Source organism: Sinocyclocheilus grahami, unplaced genomic scaffold (genome assembly GCF_001515645.1).
Source record: "Sinocyclocheilus grahami isolate Dianchi unplaced genomic scaffold, SAMN03320097.WGS_v1.1 scaffold132.1, whole genome shotgun sequence".
NCBI lineage: Eukaryota > Metazoa > Chordata > Actinopteri > Cypriniformes > Cyprinidae > Sinocyclocheilus > Sinocyclocheilus grahami.
The window spans coordinates 2,101,481-2,119,442 of NW_015505311.1; the positions used below are offsets into that span (position 1 = coordinate 2,101,481).

Consider the following 17,962-nt stretch of genomic DNA (forward strand, 5'->3'; position numbering starts at 1 on the left):
AATGTTAATGTAATGTTCTTCAGGAGGATATCTGGTTTTGGAGTGATGGATCAGAGTTTGAGTACAGTGACTGGCATACTGGTGAACCAAATAATGGAGGAGGAAATGAACGTTGTGTGGAAATGGGCTATGGAGGTAATATATACACGTTGTCCATTTATTTAAAGCTATTTCACATTTTTTATTTAGTATAAAACATGAACTGTAAAGGTGGTTTCAAACCTTGCACATTTTATTACACATTTATATTTATGGCTTTCTCTTTGCACTAAAGCATATTTGACAATTCGTTTGAATAACGTATCTGAATTTCCACAGGTGAGAAACGCTGGAATGACGCACACTGCGATACTCTTCTCAATTTCATCTGTTACAGAACAGCAAGAATTGATTTCTAATCCTAATTTTGATTGATAAACTAATATCTCATGTCTGTCCATCGCCGGTTTCTAAAGTCTCCAAATTGCTGCTTGTAACAGACATGCTTTGATTTAGAATTTTAATGTCAATCTTTGCAAAACTAAAATAAAATAATAAAATAAACTTTAAACAACAAATGTAGATCTTTATTTGTTTCTTGCCCTGAATCACTCTCTTTATGAGTTTTTTGTATTTTCAAAATTAATTTTTATTATCTAAGCTTTAAGGCATAAAGTGACTGCAGGGGAACTTTAATGAACAATACAAACCTTGATGTTGTAGTAATGACATTTACCAGGAGAGGGTACTGTTAACCTGCCATTTACTGTCTCCATGACTAAACCAGACAACCTAGATATTGACTATAATGTCTCAGGCCATGTTAGCTAAACCAAACATTAGGAGGGTGACGGATGGCTTACTTAAGAGTGCACCTCAATTTAACTGGTCCTGCATAGCTAGAATTATGTTTTTCTACAGGAGAAAAACGCTTAACGAGAGACTTTGTGCATTGTGTTCATATTCTGCTGTTCTGTGTCCACGGATTTGCGGGTCTTGTCTTTTTCTTGCAGGACCCTGTATGTTATAGTACTAAATTAGTTTTAATCATTTAATCACCACCACAGCGTCTTGTCTCCATTGGCAACACGCACGATTTGTGTCGATTGCAAGTGACGTCACAGGTAGCGGAGAGTGCAAGTGGCGATTGCAAGTGACATTATAATTTAGTTTCTTTTTTCTTGTCTTCACCACCTGGCTACTGTTGTAAAATGCAGAGAGATTCAAACAAAAAGTAATCAATAAATAGAACAAAATAAAAAATAAAAAAGACTGCAAGTGATGTCAATTGCGGAAGCACAAGTGTCTGAGAGTGCAAGTCTGAGAGTGCAAGTCTGAGAGTGCAAGTGCAAGTCTGCAGCCAGACATAAGCTATGGTATTATATCCCTAATATTATTTTTGAAAAAGTAGGTGGTATTGAATTTCTTCTTAATTGTAATTTTAATATTAGCAAGCTTCCCATAAATCTTTCCAATTTTCACAAACAGGCATTGTTATCATGGATGATTATATTCAAACACAATTTTTCCCCTCACAAATGCTTAATCTGGAATAATAAATACATTACACACCAAAAGAAATCTTTTTTTTTAGTTAATTGGTTTAGAGCAAATATTTAGTTGGTTTCTCAACTTTTGAATAGTAGTGATGGTCATGCGCTTACATATTCAGAGTTTTTAGAAAAAAATTCATTTTATATACCTGTTAATGAGTATACGATGGTAATTAATGCCATTCCTTTAGAACTTAGGAAATTATTAGAAAATTATATAGTCGAAAAAACTAATTTAGACTTCAGTGTTAAACTGGAAGCTATAAATATAAAAGAACAAAGATGTAATAATAATTATCTTAGAACGATTTGCCAAATTTCCAGTGTTCCTTTAGCCATTGGTTTTTGGAGATCACAATTTCAAGATGTCAACTGGAAAGAGACCTTTAAGATCTCCAGACGTTTTTGTATCACAAATAAAATTAGAGAAGTATCATACAAGATCGTGCATCGTATTTATCCTGTAAAACAGGTAATCGCAAAGTTTTGTAAAGACATTGACTTGAAGTGTGTTTTCTGTAAAGAGGAAAATGAGAGTATTGTTCATTTATTTTATGATTGTATTTATACAAAAGTGTTTTGGTGTGATTTGGTTTTTTTTGTTAAACAAAGTATTAAAATTGAATTGCAACTCTTATACTTATATACTTTTATGAGTATACTGTTGACTTCAAGATTTGGTATATTGTGAATTTACTCATTATATATGGAAAATTCTTTATTCACAAATGTAAATGGGCAGTGAAAAAACCTAATTTTACTCATTTCAGAATAGAAATAGGTCACTACTTGTATACGTTAAAAGAAACAAGAAATAACAAAGCAAAAAAAACCTGTAAATTGCTTTAAAGCCTTAAATCTATTCTTTGAATAATTTGTAATTATTTGTACTTGTTTACAGACGTGAGTTTTTTTTATTGCTTTTCTTATTTCGTTTTTATTTATTTATTTTAAGTATTTGTTTTTATTCAGTTGAAATGTTATTGCCCTTATATGTTCTTTGTTCTAAAAATTGCAATTAAAAAAAAAAAAAAAGTCTGCAGCCAGACACTTTTGGCTTTAACGGAGCGCTCTGTCGCATAGATACAAGCACCCTGTCACTGTAAACTGGCCTGTCAATCATCTCGCCACAGTTAACATCCTCCACATTTCATTTCATTTAACTTCCTACCGTATTGGAGAGAAAAGAAGTACCTCGTTGATCTGCCAGTCGCGGGTCTTTCATACAAGAACTCTGCTAATATTTTATGCATAATGATACATTTAAAAGTTAACGACCAAATGGATGTTTATAAAAGTACACATTGCTGTTGCAGATGAAATCAGTTTTAGCCATTAGAGTGTGCACGGATCCACACTTCAAAAATCTGAAATAGTTAACCATCCGGGAACTTTTGGCGTACTCTTTTCAACATACTATGCTTTGGGACACACTTATTCTAATCTCACATACTATTTAGGATGGATAGTATGAACATTGAGACGCAGGGACAGTCCCCTCTGCACTACACTTCCCATCATCCCTTCTGCTACTCACCTGCACGCCCTCTGTAATCAAGCACACCTGAGACTGATTACCACCACTCAGCCACCCTACTTCAGCACACACCTCAGCCTCAGTTAGTGTCTGGTCTCGTTTGAGTAAAGACGCTTACCTGTCTTCTAAGTTCCTGGTCGCTGTGGTTTCCTGCTTATTCCTCAAGTGTCTGTTCTCAGTGTCTCCAAGTCTTCCCATTGTGTGTTTGTGTTTCATGTGTGATACTCCCCTCAATACTCATTAACTCGAGGTGTGCTCACTCATCACTCCTATGTTCACGATGTCCTCCACACCTGTAAGGACGGTAATATCAGTTCTATATCATCTCCTCATTGAACTTCATGGAGTAATGTTTACTCGCCTGCTCTGATTTGTCTTGCCTGCGGCAAATAATTTGTAAACCGTTGAACTGAGTTCCATCTCTGAGTCTTTACGTTACAGTGGGCTTTTGGTTAAACTGAATGACAGATGTGTACACCCTTTTGGTTATTACCATACAAAACTTGAATTGAACATTTGAAATTTTAAAATGCACAATGACTATTTAATTGAATCATTTTGAGTTAAAAGTAAAGGTGTGTGTGTGGGTTTTGTTTTTTTTTAATTGCATTTCCATTTTTGGTGTTCATGCATTCATTACATATTTATAATGTTGATTTATTAATAGGGCTTTGTCAGCATGTGGATTTCTGCAGCGTTCCTCATTGCGTTGGTTGTAAATGGAGTCCAGTCTGAAAGTAAATGAACAAAGTAGACAGAATTTTCCTACTTTACTGCAGATGAGAGTTTGCAGTTTCTGCTTTTTCTGTACTTATGTCCACAAATTTCATCAATCCCTATCCAACAGTGACTATGATTTTGAGATCCATCTTCTCACACTGAGGACAGCTGAGGGACTTGCATGCAACTTCTACAAAAAGTTCAGACGCTCACTGATGCTCCAGAAGGAAACCTGATGCATTAACAGCGTAACTCTTTATCCTCCTAGAAACAATGTGTTGGCCTCGGAGGAAACCTTGCATCTATCCACAGTCAACTCGCTCACAATTTCCTAAAAACTCTTGTGATAAAACATGGTAATGACAACTCCCGTGCCTGGATTGGTGCTCATGATGCAATTAAGGTAGCTGACTTTTCATTTCCCTTCAAATATCAGTTCAACCATTGTCAGGTTGTGTGTGTGGGTTTTTTTGTTTTAAAAGGCTGGTTTTCACTGCCCCAACAAACACCAGTAATGGCTTCACACTAAAAATGAAATGTGTATATTTAAACCTAGCCTCTCAGAGTTCTTATTTAAAGATGAAAATAAAATTAGAAGCATCAGCATGTGGAAACGGCAACAAGTTTGGTAATGTTCTTCAGGAGGATATCTGGTTTTGGAGTGATGGATCAGCGTTTGAGTACAGTGACTGGCATACTGGTGAACCAAGTAATGGAGGAGGAAATGAACGTTGTGTGGAAATGGGATATGGAGGTGATATATTGTCCATATATCTAAAGCTATTTAGTGTTGAAAATTAACTATAAAGGTGGCTTCAAATCTTGTACATTTTACTACAGATTTATATTTATGGCTTTGTTTGCACAAGCATGTTTGAATAACATCTGAATTTCCACAGGTGAGAAACGCTGGAATGACGCGCACTGCGATACTCTTCTCAATTTCATCTGTTACAGAACCACTAAAATTCACTTCTAATTGATAAACCAATATCTCGTCTGTCCATCACCGATTTCTAAAGTCTCCAAATTGCTGCTTGTAACCGACATGCTTTGATTTTGAATTTTAATGCTGTTCTTTGCAAAACTAAATAAAGAACTTCAAACCACAAATGTACATGTTTGTTGCCGTGAATCGCTCTTTAAGGTTGGTGGGGTTTTTATATTTTTTTTTTCTCAATTTTTATCTAAGCTTTGAGGCATAGGGGAACTTTAATGAGCAATACAAACCTTGATGTTGTAGTAATGACATTTACCAGGAGAGCGTACTGTTAACCTGCAGTTACTGTTTCGTGACTAAACCAGACAACCTAGATATTGACTTTAATGTCTTCAGACCAAGTTGGCCTAACCAAACATTAGGAGGGTGATGGATAGCTTACTTGACTGTACACGTTAATTTATCTGGTCTTGCATGGCTAGAATTTGTCACTGGTTTTATACGACAGTGCTTCCTGTGCTCCGTACCTTATGTTTATGCTGTGAATGATCAGAATAAAATTAGCATTCACTAATGCACGGTTTTTGTGACCTAGGAGCCTTTGGTCTAGTTTTACTCACTTGGGGGTGTTTCTACATTGTGCATTGTCCAGCAGTTGGAATGACCACTCATGTTTTCCAACTCGGACCGCATTCAAAAGTATCAGAATTGTTTGGTTTGACTGGGAAAAATCAAATGTAGGCCTAGTCGCCTATGCAATGGCCTGAACATTGTCCAAAAAAAATAAAGAGTCTGCATTACATATGATTTTCCTGCCTTCCATGCAAAAACTTTTTTCTTTTTTTTTCCTCAACTTTTCTGTGTATATATATAGAAATAAATGGTGCATAATTTATAGGTGAATAATGACTAGTGCCATCAATTCCACCAGATACAAAAATAAATTATACTTTTTTTTTTTTAATTGATGCAATACATTCCTTAAATAGTACTTAAAGCCTAGGGTTAATCATGTTTTTGGTGTAAGAGGCAGACAGAAAAAAATCAAGGTAGAGGGAGAACACGAAGGTTGTTTGCTTCAGCCAGTGAATCTGTGCCTCCTGTCCTGTGATTGGCTACAGACCGCGCCTGGCTCCTCCCTTACGGCATGCTGGTGTGAGTTGCTTATGTCGCTGTAGTGTGCAGCGAGACGGGGAATGACAGAAACTAAAAGAGACTGCAAAACAGCCCCCCTCTCCACCCCTCCTCTACGGGAAATGTGTCTCAGGCTGATGAGTAAGACGAGAAGCTTCGGTTTCGCTGGTGCATCTGAAGCTACGCAGCTATGGAGGCAAGGTAAGAGCCGAAATCCAGTTTTGCATCTTTCTGAGAGGCCTCATGTATAGCAAAAATGCTTCTTTTTTTTTTTTTTTTTTAGCTCTGCACCTAATCTAATATTTTGTTGATTTCATTTGTCAGGCTTTCAAATATACTTGCATCTTTTTGCTGGCAGCTTTTTAGCATGATGTCAATATGCTGTGCTCCTTGGCCTAAATTCAATCAATCTGACATGCAAAAACAGGAAACAAGACATTTTTCATTTGCACTGAAATTTGCTTCACAATCTGTATTCCACAGTATTTTGTGGTAGCATACTTACTTAGAAATATACAGTAAATTATACACAAATGTACAGTAGGAATATAAAAAAAACTCAGTACGTACATTTTTTATACTTAAAATAAGTATTTTCTATTTTACTATGAAATATATCTGCTTAAACCATATCTGTTTTATGCAGAAGTAATTATGCTTTCGTCTCTCAGAAAAGTGCCAATATGTGATTGAAATAGGAGACACTTTCCATAATGGAACACCATTAAGTTTTTTCTTTTTGAAGCAATAGAGGCACAAATCCAAACATAAGTATGATGGACCTCTTCCTACCTTTACCATCTTCTTATTAAAGCAAACCGAGAGTGAAGTGAGTGTTTCTTAACTCTTCCAGGCATTTTCTCAATCCTAGATTCTTTGTTTTCTCTTTTAAGTGCTTCCAGACCAGGCTGCAGCATTGGGTTTGTATTTAATTACTGAGCCTTGTGACTTTATTATTATTATTTTTTTTATCATAATCTTTTTCTCTCATAATCTTTAATCAATATTATTAACTTCTCGTTATTAAGAACATCTCGATGCAAACAACAACAATCCAAACAATTTCAATTTAATGTTTCATGCCAACTTTAAATAAAAGTTTGTTGTTTGTCAAACTAACTTTCATACAGGTCAACGTGGTTTATTTCACATGTGATAATTTGCCTTTAAGCCTACATTTGTAGTTTAGCCTAATTACTGAATCAAAAAGAGTGACCGAATAAAACACTCTGGTTACAAAAATGTACACAACAGATAAGTTGTAAGAACTGAATGTTATTATATAGGCCTACTGTGAAGTCTGTGTCATGCAAAATTGTTTAACCCATGGAATGCCCGTTTAAAAATGTATTATGTTACTGCAATATCTTTTAGATCAGGATTTTAATAACTGTAGTTAGGGTTACAAAAAGAGCTGATGAAAAGCTGATAGTTAGTCAATCATTAAATTGAAAAAGATTCAAATAAACTATTTAAACATCAAACATTTTAAAAAATATGTACTGAAAACATATCATGATGTGACCATTAACCAACATCAGAGAACTGTGAACATAGGAATATGTTGTTAAATTATTGAAATATTATTCAAGGGGTACGTAAAGTACATATTTGAGTGGTTTAGCTGACAAAAAGTTTGGGAATCCCATTTATAATCAAAATAGCATTTTTGCTTATCCTTTTAGCAATGGCAGCAAAGCCACCAGGCTATAATCAGCTGGCAGTATTTTAAAGGGGTCATATGATGTTGCTAAAAAGAACATTATTTTGTGTATTTGGTGTAATGAAATGCGTTTATGCGGTTTAAAGTAAAAAAAACACATTATTTTCCACATACTGTAGATTATTGTTTCTCCTCTATGCCCCGCCTTTTTGAAATGCGTAGATTTTTACAAAGCTCATCGCTCTGAAAAAGCGAGGTGTGCTGTGATTGGCCAGCTATCTAATACGTTGTGATTGGCCGAATACCTCAAGCATGAGACAAAAATGTTACGCCCCTCACACACTGTTGATGCTGTGTCCCGGCCGGAGCGACGTGCATCACACATCTGAATATTTGGGTTGAAGTGTTCTGGAACAGTGTTGTAAATACAAAAATACCACTGATTTATAGTCGTGTCCTCTTTTGGAAGACCAAACAAAGTAGTTTCGTTTTCACAATGAAAAACACAGCGGCCTAGCGTGAGGGGAAGCCCCGGCTTAGCGTGCACTGAGGCCGGGCTAACGTGAGCCGAATCCCCGGCTTAGTGTGTGCTGAGGCCGGGATAGAGTGAGCTGACGTTATGCAAATCTTCCCACATAGTGAGGTAGATATGTGGGGGTGCTAGAATGAGCCGTTTTAGGTAGGTGTGGCTGACTCTGAACTTTTATAAAGAATATCTCTTTGGATTTGAGACTTTAGTCTTTGCAACTTTACAGATCTTCTTTATGCACCAAGAGCTTGTAACACTCCAAAGAGAAAGGAAAAATTGAAATCGCATCATATGACCCCTTTTAAGGTACCAAGTTATGAAGTTAGCTGACTAATAAAAGTTAAAATAACAGGCTAAATGGTTGGTAAAATAAAAATAACAAGTCGGCTAACTGGTTAGCTTGCAAGCATTTTTGAATTTAGATTCTGAAGTTGATCTACATTTTCTATTTACTGACCACAATTTTTTAATTTTTTTTAATGGATTTGTAACATGTATGGTTGGCTGTGAAAGTTCATGATTATGACAGGTTAGTGCTTGTGCTATCATGAGAATGACATGTCTTTTTCATTCTGCGGGCTAATAGGAAAACTATCGGGTGCTTTTGGATCTTCTGTCCAGAATTGCATGAGTGATTTCACCCCGGGGAGGTTCTGCTTCAGTAACTCTAAACAGTCCTTCACAAAATCGCTTGCTTGCCTTTGCCAGGATCCTTATGGTTAACGTTCCTTGTCCTTTGTCATTATGATCTCTGAGATGGAAAGAGGGGGCTCTGGTTCTAACACTGAAAGCTTTTTGTGATAGAATGGCATTGTCTGAAGAGTAATGACATACGGCAGCTCAATATTCCATTTCCTTGTATTACGTTTACATCATCAGATGAGCATTATCTTTTCATCCGTTTCAGTTCCCATGTGACCTCATTCCCATTCAAGTTTAAATTCCCAAGTAAGTTGTTGTGCGTTTTGAAAAATTTTGCAGTGATTATGTGGGATACTACCACAGCATATTACTTCCTTTGAATATGAGTGTTTGTAGTTACTGATTCAAAAGCTCAAAGCATGATTGTGACCCCATTGCAAAACTAAAAGCATTGTGGGATATAAATTACTGAACCAGCTATAATCCAAAGCAAATACAGTCAATACAATGTTTAGTCTTTTAATCATGTTCTGCCTAAATTTTCATTAGTCTAAGAGTGCCTTTAATCTAATTGCATGACAAAGATCCATTTATTTCAGTCAATGTTCACTGTCAGTTTTTACTATGGACATGAATGGAAGCCGTTAAAGGTCAGAACCATAGGTCATCATAGGTTTTTCCCCCCATCTGTTGTTAAATACACTGAAATCAGTACCAAAGATCATGGTGAACTTCCAAAAAAAAAAAAACCTGTGTGTGTTGTTTGTTCTCTGCTCTGTGTCTGAGTCAGAATATTACAGCCTTTTGTAAATTATTAATTAAGTTCATGTTGTGAAGAGTAGTATTTCAGTATATTTAAACTTAGATAGTTATTTAATTCTTCAAAGCAACTGTATATAAATAAAGTAAGCACTTCACACATTGTTTTAACATTGTGCTCGTATTTTATTGTGCATTGTGGTATTATACTCTACTGTTCAAAATTTGGTGTCGGTAAGGTTTTTTAAAATGTTTTTGAAAGTCTTTTATGCTCACCAAGGCTGCATTTATTTGATAAAAATACAGTAAAACAGTAATATTGTGAAAAATTACCATTTAAAATAGCCTTTTTATATATATTTTAAAATGTAATTTATTCCTGTGACGGCAAAGCTGAATTCATTGTAACATGATCCTTCAGAAATCATTCTATTGTGTAGATTTGGTGCTTTAAAAAAATTATTATTATTATCACAGAGACACATAAAAAGTGTCCGCCTGAAATGTTCAAAAATACTCATGCTTTCAGCACATAAATTGCAGAATGAGAAAATATTCATGTAACTTCAGCTCTTGTGAATTGCCATAGTAACCTGTAGGTTTCTGTAAATTTGGTGTAACCCAGTGAGATTATTTTTAACTCCCATTCATGTTCAGTATAAGTTCAGTGGCCATGGTATCATGGAGATACCATGTTCTCTGGACACATACCATGGTTGTGTATCTTAGATTTTGCCTGCGCTTCTACATTCTACAGGTTTGTGTGTGTGGAATTATCTTTTGTGTGTGTGTAGACATACTGTATATGTTTCAGTGTTTTTGTGTGTGTTCATCTCTGATCTCTCTTTTCTCTGTAGGGCTCAGTGTCAAATGAGGGGAAACTGTAATTGGCCCCTGCAACCTGTGGTCTGTTTGTGTCTCCAGTGGATCAAATACACATTCTTCCCTTAATATCCCTGCGTTATATACAAGAGTACACACATCTACGTGCACAACGCCTGAGCCTCATCTCTCTGAGGTGAGAACCACTTCCTTCTGTGAAGTCTTCACTCTATATCAGACCAGAGTTCTTCATCTGTTATATGATTACGTTAAATACTTAACCTGGCTTCCACTATCTTTGTGGCCTTTTCTCAATCTTTTATGCCATATTTCTTATGGAAAATATTTTCTGTATACTGCAAAACAGCTAATTGGTTTCCCCTTTTTCCTTTAAGGTGTCTGTACTATTAGAAACACATTTTCCTTTGCCTTACCAAATATTAATATTACTTTTTTCCCTGTCCATATTGGTATTGAGCCACTAGGAAACTAATGGAACATATTTTGGCATGATTTTTAGAAATTAATTTCAGTCTTAGATGTTGAGTTGTACTGTCTCTCCACCTTTTTTGGCATAGGCTTCACTATGGAAGCCCGTTTCCACCCCAGAATAAAAAATATAAAAGGTAATTGTGAAATATCGCTTAAAATAAGAAATAAAATCACACTTGTGAGATATATAGTCACAATTATGAAAGTTTAAGCAACTGTATGTACGTTTTTACATTTATCAATTTCAAACTCATTGAAATGCTACACTGACTTCTAAGGCGAATGGTGTCTGTTTCTGTAGTATGTAAGTTTGGTAAAAGGTTATGAAATTCTGTGAAAATGGTGAATTGCTTTACAGCAGCAACAAATGCATGTATACAGCTATCCATGTAAAAAAAAATCCACTCACTTAACTGTAGGGACTTCGAAGTTGCAAAAATACAGAAAACTACATACAGTTGCTTTTAAAGTTTAAACTAATATATACAAGTCATCAGGCTACTTTCATCAGAAATAATGATGACATAACCATATCTTTTTCATCCCGTTTTAGGTTTGTGCTTTCTGCATCCTTGTATTGTGGGTGCAGTTAAATCTTCCAACCGCATGGAGGCGCAGCAAGCTTCTCCTGACAGCAGCAGTGAGGAATGTACTGTACTAGAGGCTCTGCCTGGCAAGGGAACAGCGCTAATTTGCTCTCAACACAAAGGAAAAGTGAGAACTGTTTTAATACACACATTCACATAAACACACGCACACACTCACAACACAAAATGATTGCACAGATGGGTGAAATATCTCTCAAAGGCAGTGTTTTTCCCATGCGCATAAGCTTTCTGTCCCAGAAAAACAAGTGTACCCTGATCTCAGCTGGTTCCTCTATAAATATCAGAAGTTAAGAGATGACGCTAAGTGTGCTCATAGGTTAGGGAACATTTATGATGACGGTTCCTACAGAAAACATTTCTCATGTAGCGCCTGAAATGTATCCTGATTATTCCCAGAAAAGATAATGAGCTTATTTTCAAGCATCAAACTTGTAGTCACCATCAATATAAATAGAATAGGATTCATGCTTTATTTAGTCAGATTGATTTTGGTATCACTGACTGCCACTGCATAGTAGTAATGTATAGTTGTGATTCACGTACATGGCTTTTTCAATAACCAATAACGATTCAGATGCTTAGGGAACATGTGGTGGCTGTATGTAAGCAATATCACATTAAAATAGTTACAAAATAAGCCTCCACACTATATGTTTATGTACAGCAAATGTATTTTTATAGAATATACAGGGAAATAAAAAGCTACATCCGAAATCGAATGCTACTCTACTATATATTATGAGAAAACAGTATGCCAAAATAGTATGTCCCATTCCCGTTTTATTTTACTATAGATACATTTAAAATTTAGATAAAGAAAAATACATAATACATGCAAATATTATAAAAAATACATTTTACAAAATAGAACACCATTGACATGTTTCAGTACATTTTAGAGTGGTTTTAAATTTCTGCATAATTTTTTCTGTGCTGTATTCAGGTGCCTGCGTTGTACTGTTTGGCTTGTGAGAATCCAGTATGTGTGGACTGTATGAATGGAGAACATGCTGAACACCCCACTGATTCACTGGAAAATATTGTGGACCAACGTTTAGCGGCACTGCAGGACAGAGTGGATTCAGCTAAGAACAGGTGCTCCCATGATGCCCATCATGTCATTCACAGTAAAATAAATAGGCTTACAAATAAGAAGGCCGACACAGAATATACACCTCTTGTGCATTTGCTAAATATTTTTATATTCTATCAATAAGACCCATTTGGCATATTTAAATCCATTCCACAGATTTGACCTTTTCGTTAGTATAGAAAATATGAATAAGTCCGTAGATTACGTGTGGGCCTTGGACGAAGCAAAAAATCCATCTCCTAATTGCTTAATTCATTAAATGATTGCTTAGTGATCTACTATTGTTACTGTCCTCAATAATGGTTGATGGATGAATAGACAAATGAATGGATTGTTAATGGACCTATTTAAATAACTCCCAGGCTTCCTCAGATAAGAGAAGCAGTTCAGTGTTTGAGAGACATTCTGCAGCAGTTGAACTCTCAGCGCAGCTCCATAGAGGAAGACATCCACTCCTCCTTCAGCGAGCTCCACAAAACTCTGGATACACGCAAGAGCGTCCTGCTCATGGAGCTGGAAGTCACTTATGGACTGAAGCAGAAGGTATGTGCACAGAAGACTCAACTCACAGTTGTTTTCAATAGAGTTTCATGCTGCCAAGCTAAGAGCATGATACTCTAATAAGCATTAAAATACATGCCTCACACAATATTGGACAAATTAGGCAATTTTAATTAGGTTAAATATGCATATTTTTGTATACACTATCTTTCAAATGGGGACTATCGTCACCACCAATGCCGTGGCCAGTCAGACCGAGGCATCAGGTGATGGTCTGGAACAATGTGTTGTGGGCCAGCAGGCAACTGTCGTCATAACCACAAGAGACAAGTCTGGAGGACTGTGTAAGACGGGCAATGCCGTCATCTCAGCAGAAGTCTGCACGCCGGATGGCAGCGTTGCAGATGGCGAAATTGTGGACCTTAAAAATGGAATGTATGAATTCCAATACACGGTGAAGAAAGAGGGACATTTTAGTCTAGCACTTAGACTTTATGATCAGCATATTAAAGGAAGCCCCTTCCAGTTAAAGGTCACCAGCTCTCCGGATGATTCTTCACCCACCACCACCGCAGCCAATGCTGCATCCACGGGTTCCAGCGATGGTGGGGCACGGAGACGGAGCGCCAAGTCCCCAGGGAGCAGAAGCCGGCAGAAGGGTGTCAGACGGGGAGGAAGCTTGTTCAGCACACCAAAAAAGAAAGTGAACCCGATCGAGGATGATCTCATTTTTAGAATAGGTACATGCAGGAAAATACTAACTCACATGGTTGAATAAATCACGAACTGCTTTTTCCCTGTTGAAAACGCCAACAGCCTCACTAGTTCTGCTGCCTCTTCCATCTAGACTAGCACCAAACAAGGTCTCTGCAGGTTTTAATAAGTCTTAATTCACGTTTTCACAAATTAAGGCCTTAAAAGGTCTTAAATTGAAGCAGAAAGCCTTAAATAATAGTCAGGGCATTAAATGTTCATAAAATGTTTATCTTCCTCAGTATTTTTGTTTTGTTTTCCAATACAAATATCTTGCAGTCCTTAAATGAAGATACATTTACTTGAGATGCAATTGAAGGTATGAAGTTTTGTTTTCTGATAAATGGAATAAAATTAAATGAGTTTACACGTAAACAAGAACATGTATGTGTTAATTGGGTATTAAAACGTGTTTTTCCTTTTAATTAAGTGTATTTTTCTGAGCCCACTGGCAGATATTTGTTCTTGTTTTAACCATAAACTCACTTCATTTTGATAAATTTAATGCATTTTTGCTGAATAAAAGTATTTATTTCTTTAAAAAAACAAAACAAAACAATCAATCATACTGACTCCAAATTTTTGACAGTAGTGTAACTACCATAAACCAGCTTAGACCAGTGTTAATTGGGTTTTAAAACGTGTTTTTCCTTTTAATTAAGTGTATTTTTCTGAGCCCACTGGCAGATATTTGTTCTTGTTTTAACCATAAACTCACTTCATTTTGATAAATTTAATGCATTTTTGCTGAATAAAAGTATTTATTTCTTAAAAAAAAAACAAAAAAAAACAATCAATCATACCGACTCCAAATTTTTGACAGTAGTGTAACTACCATAAACCAGCTTAGACCAACATGGAAATGCCTGTTAACACGCATATTTGTACCTCATCTAACCCTTATAAAAACTGAATAAATCCAGAACATTTTTAGATTACATGACCTAAAATAAAAACCCTAGCATAACCACCTAGCAACAGTCTTGCAGCCATCATGTTCTTTAGAAAAAGTAAAAGTAAAAAAGTTTTAAACTATACTAATCCTCAAAAAGTACTTCAGATGTTCTGATATCTTCATCTCAAGTCTTTTACATAACATCTGTTTTATAGGAACAAAAGGGAGGAATAAAGGAGAGTTCACTAACCTCCAGGGAGTAGCAGCTTGTTCAGAAGGAAAAATCTTAATTGCAGACAGTAACAATCAGTGCGTGCAGGTAAGAAGACCCTGTCATCATCCACTATTTACAAACATAGGACATGTAGGTACAGTATATCTGTATGCAGAATCTGATAACTGAACTCAATCCTCTGTTGATCAGATATTTTCAAATACGGGAGAGTTTCAGAGCCGGTTCGGGGTACGTGGCCGTTCACCGGGACAACTGCAGCGGCCCACTGGAGTAGCTGTGCATCCAAATGGGGACATCATCATTGCTGACTATGACAATAAGTGGGTCAGCATCTTCTCCAGTGAGGGCAAATATAAGGTCGGTTAAAAGCAGATTTCAGAATTAGTGTGCTTCAGTACTAACTGGAATAAAATGCCTGCTTCTTGTCTCTGGAAATAAACGTTAGTTTTATTGACAATATTCTGATTTTACTGCAGGCTAAGCTGGGCTCAGGAAGGCTGATGGGTCCAAAGGGTGTATCCGTGGATCAGAATGGTCATGTTATCGTTGTGGACAACAAGGCGTGTACTGTTTTCATCTTCCAGCCCAGCGGCAAACTCGTCACTAAGTTTGGCAGCAGGGGAAACGGCGACAGACAGTTTGCAGGTAGGTACAGGTCTACAGCATCTGATGAAGGGCTGCAGACTGCATTGTAACATACAGATGCAAATGATATAAAATGTAGCTATATGGTTTGAGTTCATACAATCATGTAACGTAATCATTGATTGTTTCTGTATGAATTTAACCCAGACCTTGCTTTCCATGTAGGCCCACACTTTGCAGCTGTCAACAACAACAATGAAATAATCATCACAGACTTCCATAACCACTCTGTGAAGGTAAGCTTAGGCATGCTGTTTTCTAACAGTGTCAATAGGCAACACAAATATTTCCATGGTGTTACATGAACAAGAGGGTGTATTTTTTGTCTTTTATTCATCATTTATAATATTCTGTAGTGTAGTCTATATAATGTTCCTATATATTATTACTTCAAACTCTCTTATAGGTATTTAATGCAGATGGTGAATTCTTGCTGAAATTTGGCTCAAATGGTGAAGGGAACGGTCAGTTCAATGCTCCCACAGGGGTTGCTGTGGATGTCAATGGGAACATTATTGTGGCAGACTGGGGAAACAGTCGGATACAGGTAATGAGTCCTTGTGAAGTTCTGTATTAACTTTGACAGACACAAGAGTAAGTCAATATGAACTCTAACTGCCCTCCCTCTAGACAATCTAGCCAGAAACATTTATCTGGTACCTTAAAATCTAGTGTATAGATATAAAAACGCATTTTATTAGGAGTATATCATTTGTAACATTATAAATGTCTTTACTGTCAATTTAATGTCAGTTTAATGAATCCTTGCTGAATATAAGTATTAATTTCTTTCAAAAAGAAAAATCTCACTGACCACAAACTTTTTAAAACGGTACTATATAGTTAAATTGTGTATTGTAAAGTGATATACATGAATTGAATAAACACAAACATACAAGATTTAGAAAAATCATTCAGAGATCATTCTCTTTCTCAGGTGTTTGATGGGAGTGGATCGTTCCTGTCCTACATCAATACAGCGGCCGACCCTCTCTATGGACCGCAGGGTCTCGCTCTGACCTCGGATGGCCATGTTGTGGTGGCTGATTCTGGGAACCACTGCTTTAAAGTGTACCGCTACCTGCAATGATCTCAGAGAGACTCTGATCTAAGACGGAAAGAGAATCAAAGTCATACTGTATGCGTCCAAATCTTGCACGTAATGTAATGTAATGGTATTCAATCTCCTTGGTTTTCACATCTTTTTGAATGTGTTACTACTGTTGGAAAACTCTCCTAAGAAGACTAAAGCTTGTTAACACTGTTTATGGGATGCCTTGGAATGCCTTTGCCAAACCTCCACACTCCACACTGTGGAAATACTGAGACGTCAGAATGCATTGGTGAGTGAACTACTACCTAAGCTGAAACTCTGCTCTTGTGTGCTGCATGTGTGGACCATGCATGCACCGCCAACTTTTGGACACATCCAAACCCCATCTGACTTCTAGGATGCCAATAGAACACTATCTCAAAACTTTTATGAACCTTTTGATGAGTTATTGAGATGCTCATAATTGATGCAGCCAAGAGAGAAGACAGCCAACTGTCTCCAAGCTTTAGCATTCCTTCTTTGACCTGTTGGCTCCATTGTTCATGCATCTTACAGTTGACAAATAAACTATTGGTTAAAAGTTTGGAATAATTACTTTTTTTTTTATGTAAAGAAGTCTCTTATGTTCATCAAGACTGCATTTATTTGCTCAGAAATACAGTAAAAACAGTACTATTGTGAAATATTATTACAATTTAAAATGACTTTTCTATTTGCATATATTTTAGGATGTTATTTATTCCTTTTATAGCAAAGCTGAGTAATCAGCATCATTACTCCAGTCTTCAGCGTCACACGATCCTTCAGAAATCCTTTTAATATGCTGACACATTTCTTATCAACGCTGAAAAGAGTTTTTGCTGCTTAATATTTTTGTGGGAACCGTAATACACTACACTAAGTGAGGTTTAAAAAAATAAATATAGAATACTTTTATTCAGCAAGGATGCATTAAATGAATCAAAAATGACAGTAGAGACATTTAAAATGTTACAAAAGATTTATATTTCAAATAAATGCTTTTAAAACTTTTTATTAATCAAAGAATCCTGGGGGGGAAAAGTATGACAGTTTACATAAAAATATGAAAAATGTTTTTCAAAATTTATAAGAAGAACCATTATTAATAATAATTTAGCACTGACAATAACTGAGCAGCAAATCAGCATATTAGAATGATTTCTAAAGGATTGTGATACTGAAAACTGGAGTTATGATGCTGAAAATTCAGCTTTGCATCACAGAAATAAATTATATTTTAAAATATATTCAAAAAGAAAACGGTTCCTTTAAATTGTAATAATGTTTTACAATATTACTGTTTTACTGTATTTTTTATCAAATATATGCAGCCTTTGTGAGCATAAGTCTTATCAATAACATTAAAAAAATCCAAATAATTCCAAAC

General features: G+C 36.1%; 1 protein-coding gene, 1 long non-coding RNA gene and 1 pseudogene across 2 annotated transcripts in view; all 3 read left to right on the plus strand.

The window, feature by feature from the left end:
• Positions 1–4,872, plus strand: part of LOC107590724 (ladderlectin-like) — a 5,307-nt gene extending 435 nt beyond the window's left edge. The window contains exons 3-5 of the mRNA XM_016279635.1: positions 4,058–4,192; positions 4,432–4,543; positions 4,689–4,872. Coding sequence (XP_016135121.1) covers positions 4,058–4,192; positions 4,432–4,543; positions 4,689–4,768 — 327 coding nt within the window. The 3' untranslated portion in view covers positions 4,769–4,872. The remainder of the gene's footprint in view (positions 1–4,057; positions 4,193–4,431; positions 4,544–4,688) is intronic.
• Positions 16–411, plus strand: LOC107590725 (uncharacterized). The gene is made up of 2 exons (XR_001609811.1): positions 16–135; positions 319–411. It is a non-coding gene; the product is annotated as an uncharacterized lncRNA (long non-coding RNA).
• A 1,071-nt stretch (positions 4,873–5,943) lies between the features above and the next one.
• Positions 5,944–17,108, plus strand: LOC107590722 (tripartite motif-containing protein 2-like; annotated as a pseudogene).
• The last annotated feature ends 854 nt before the right edge of the window (positions 17,109–17,962 follow it).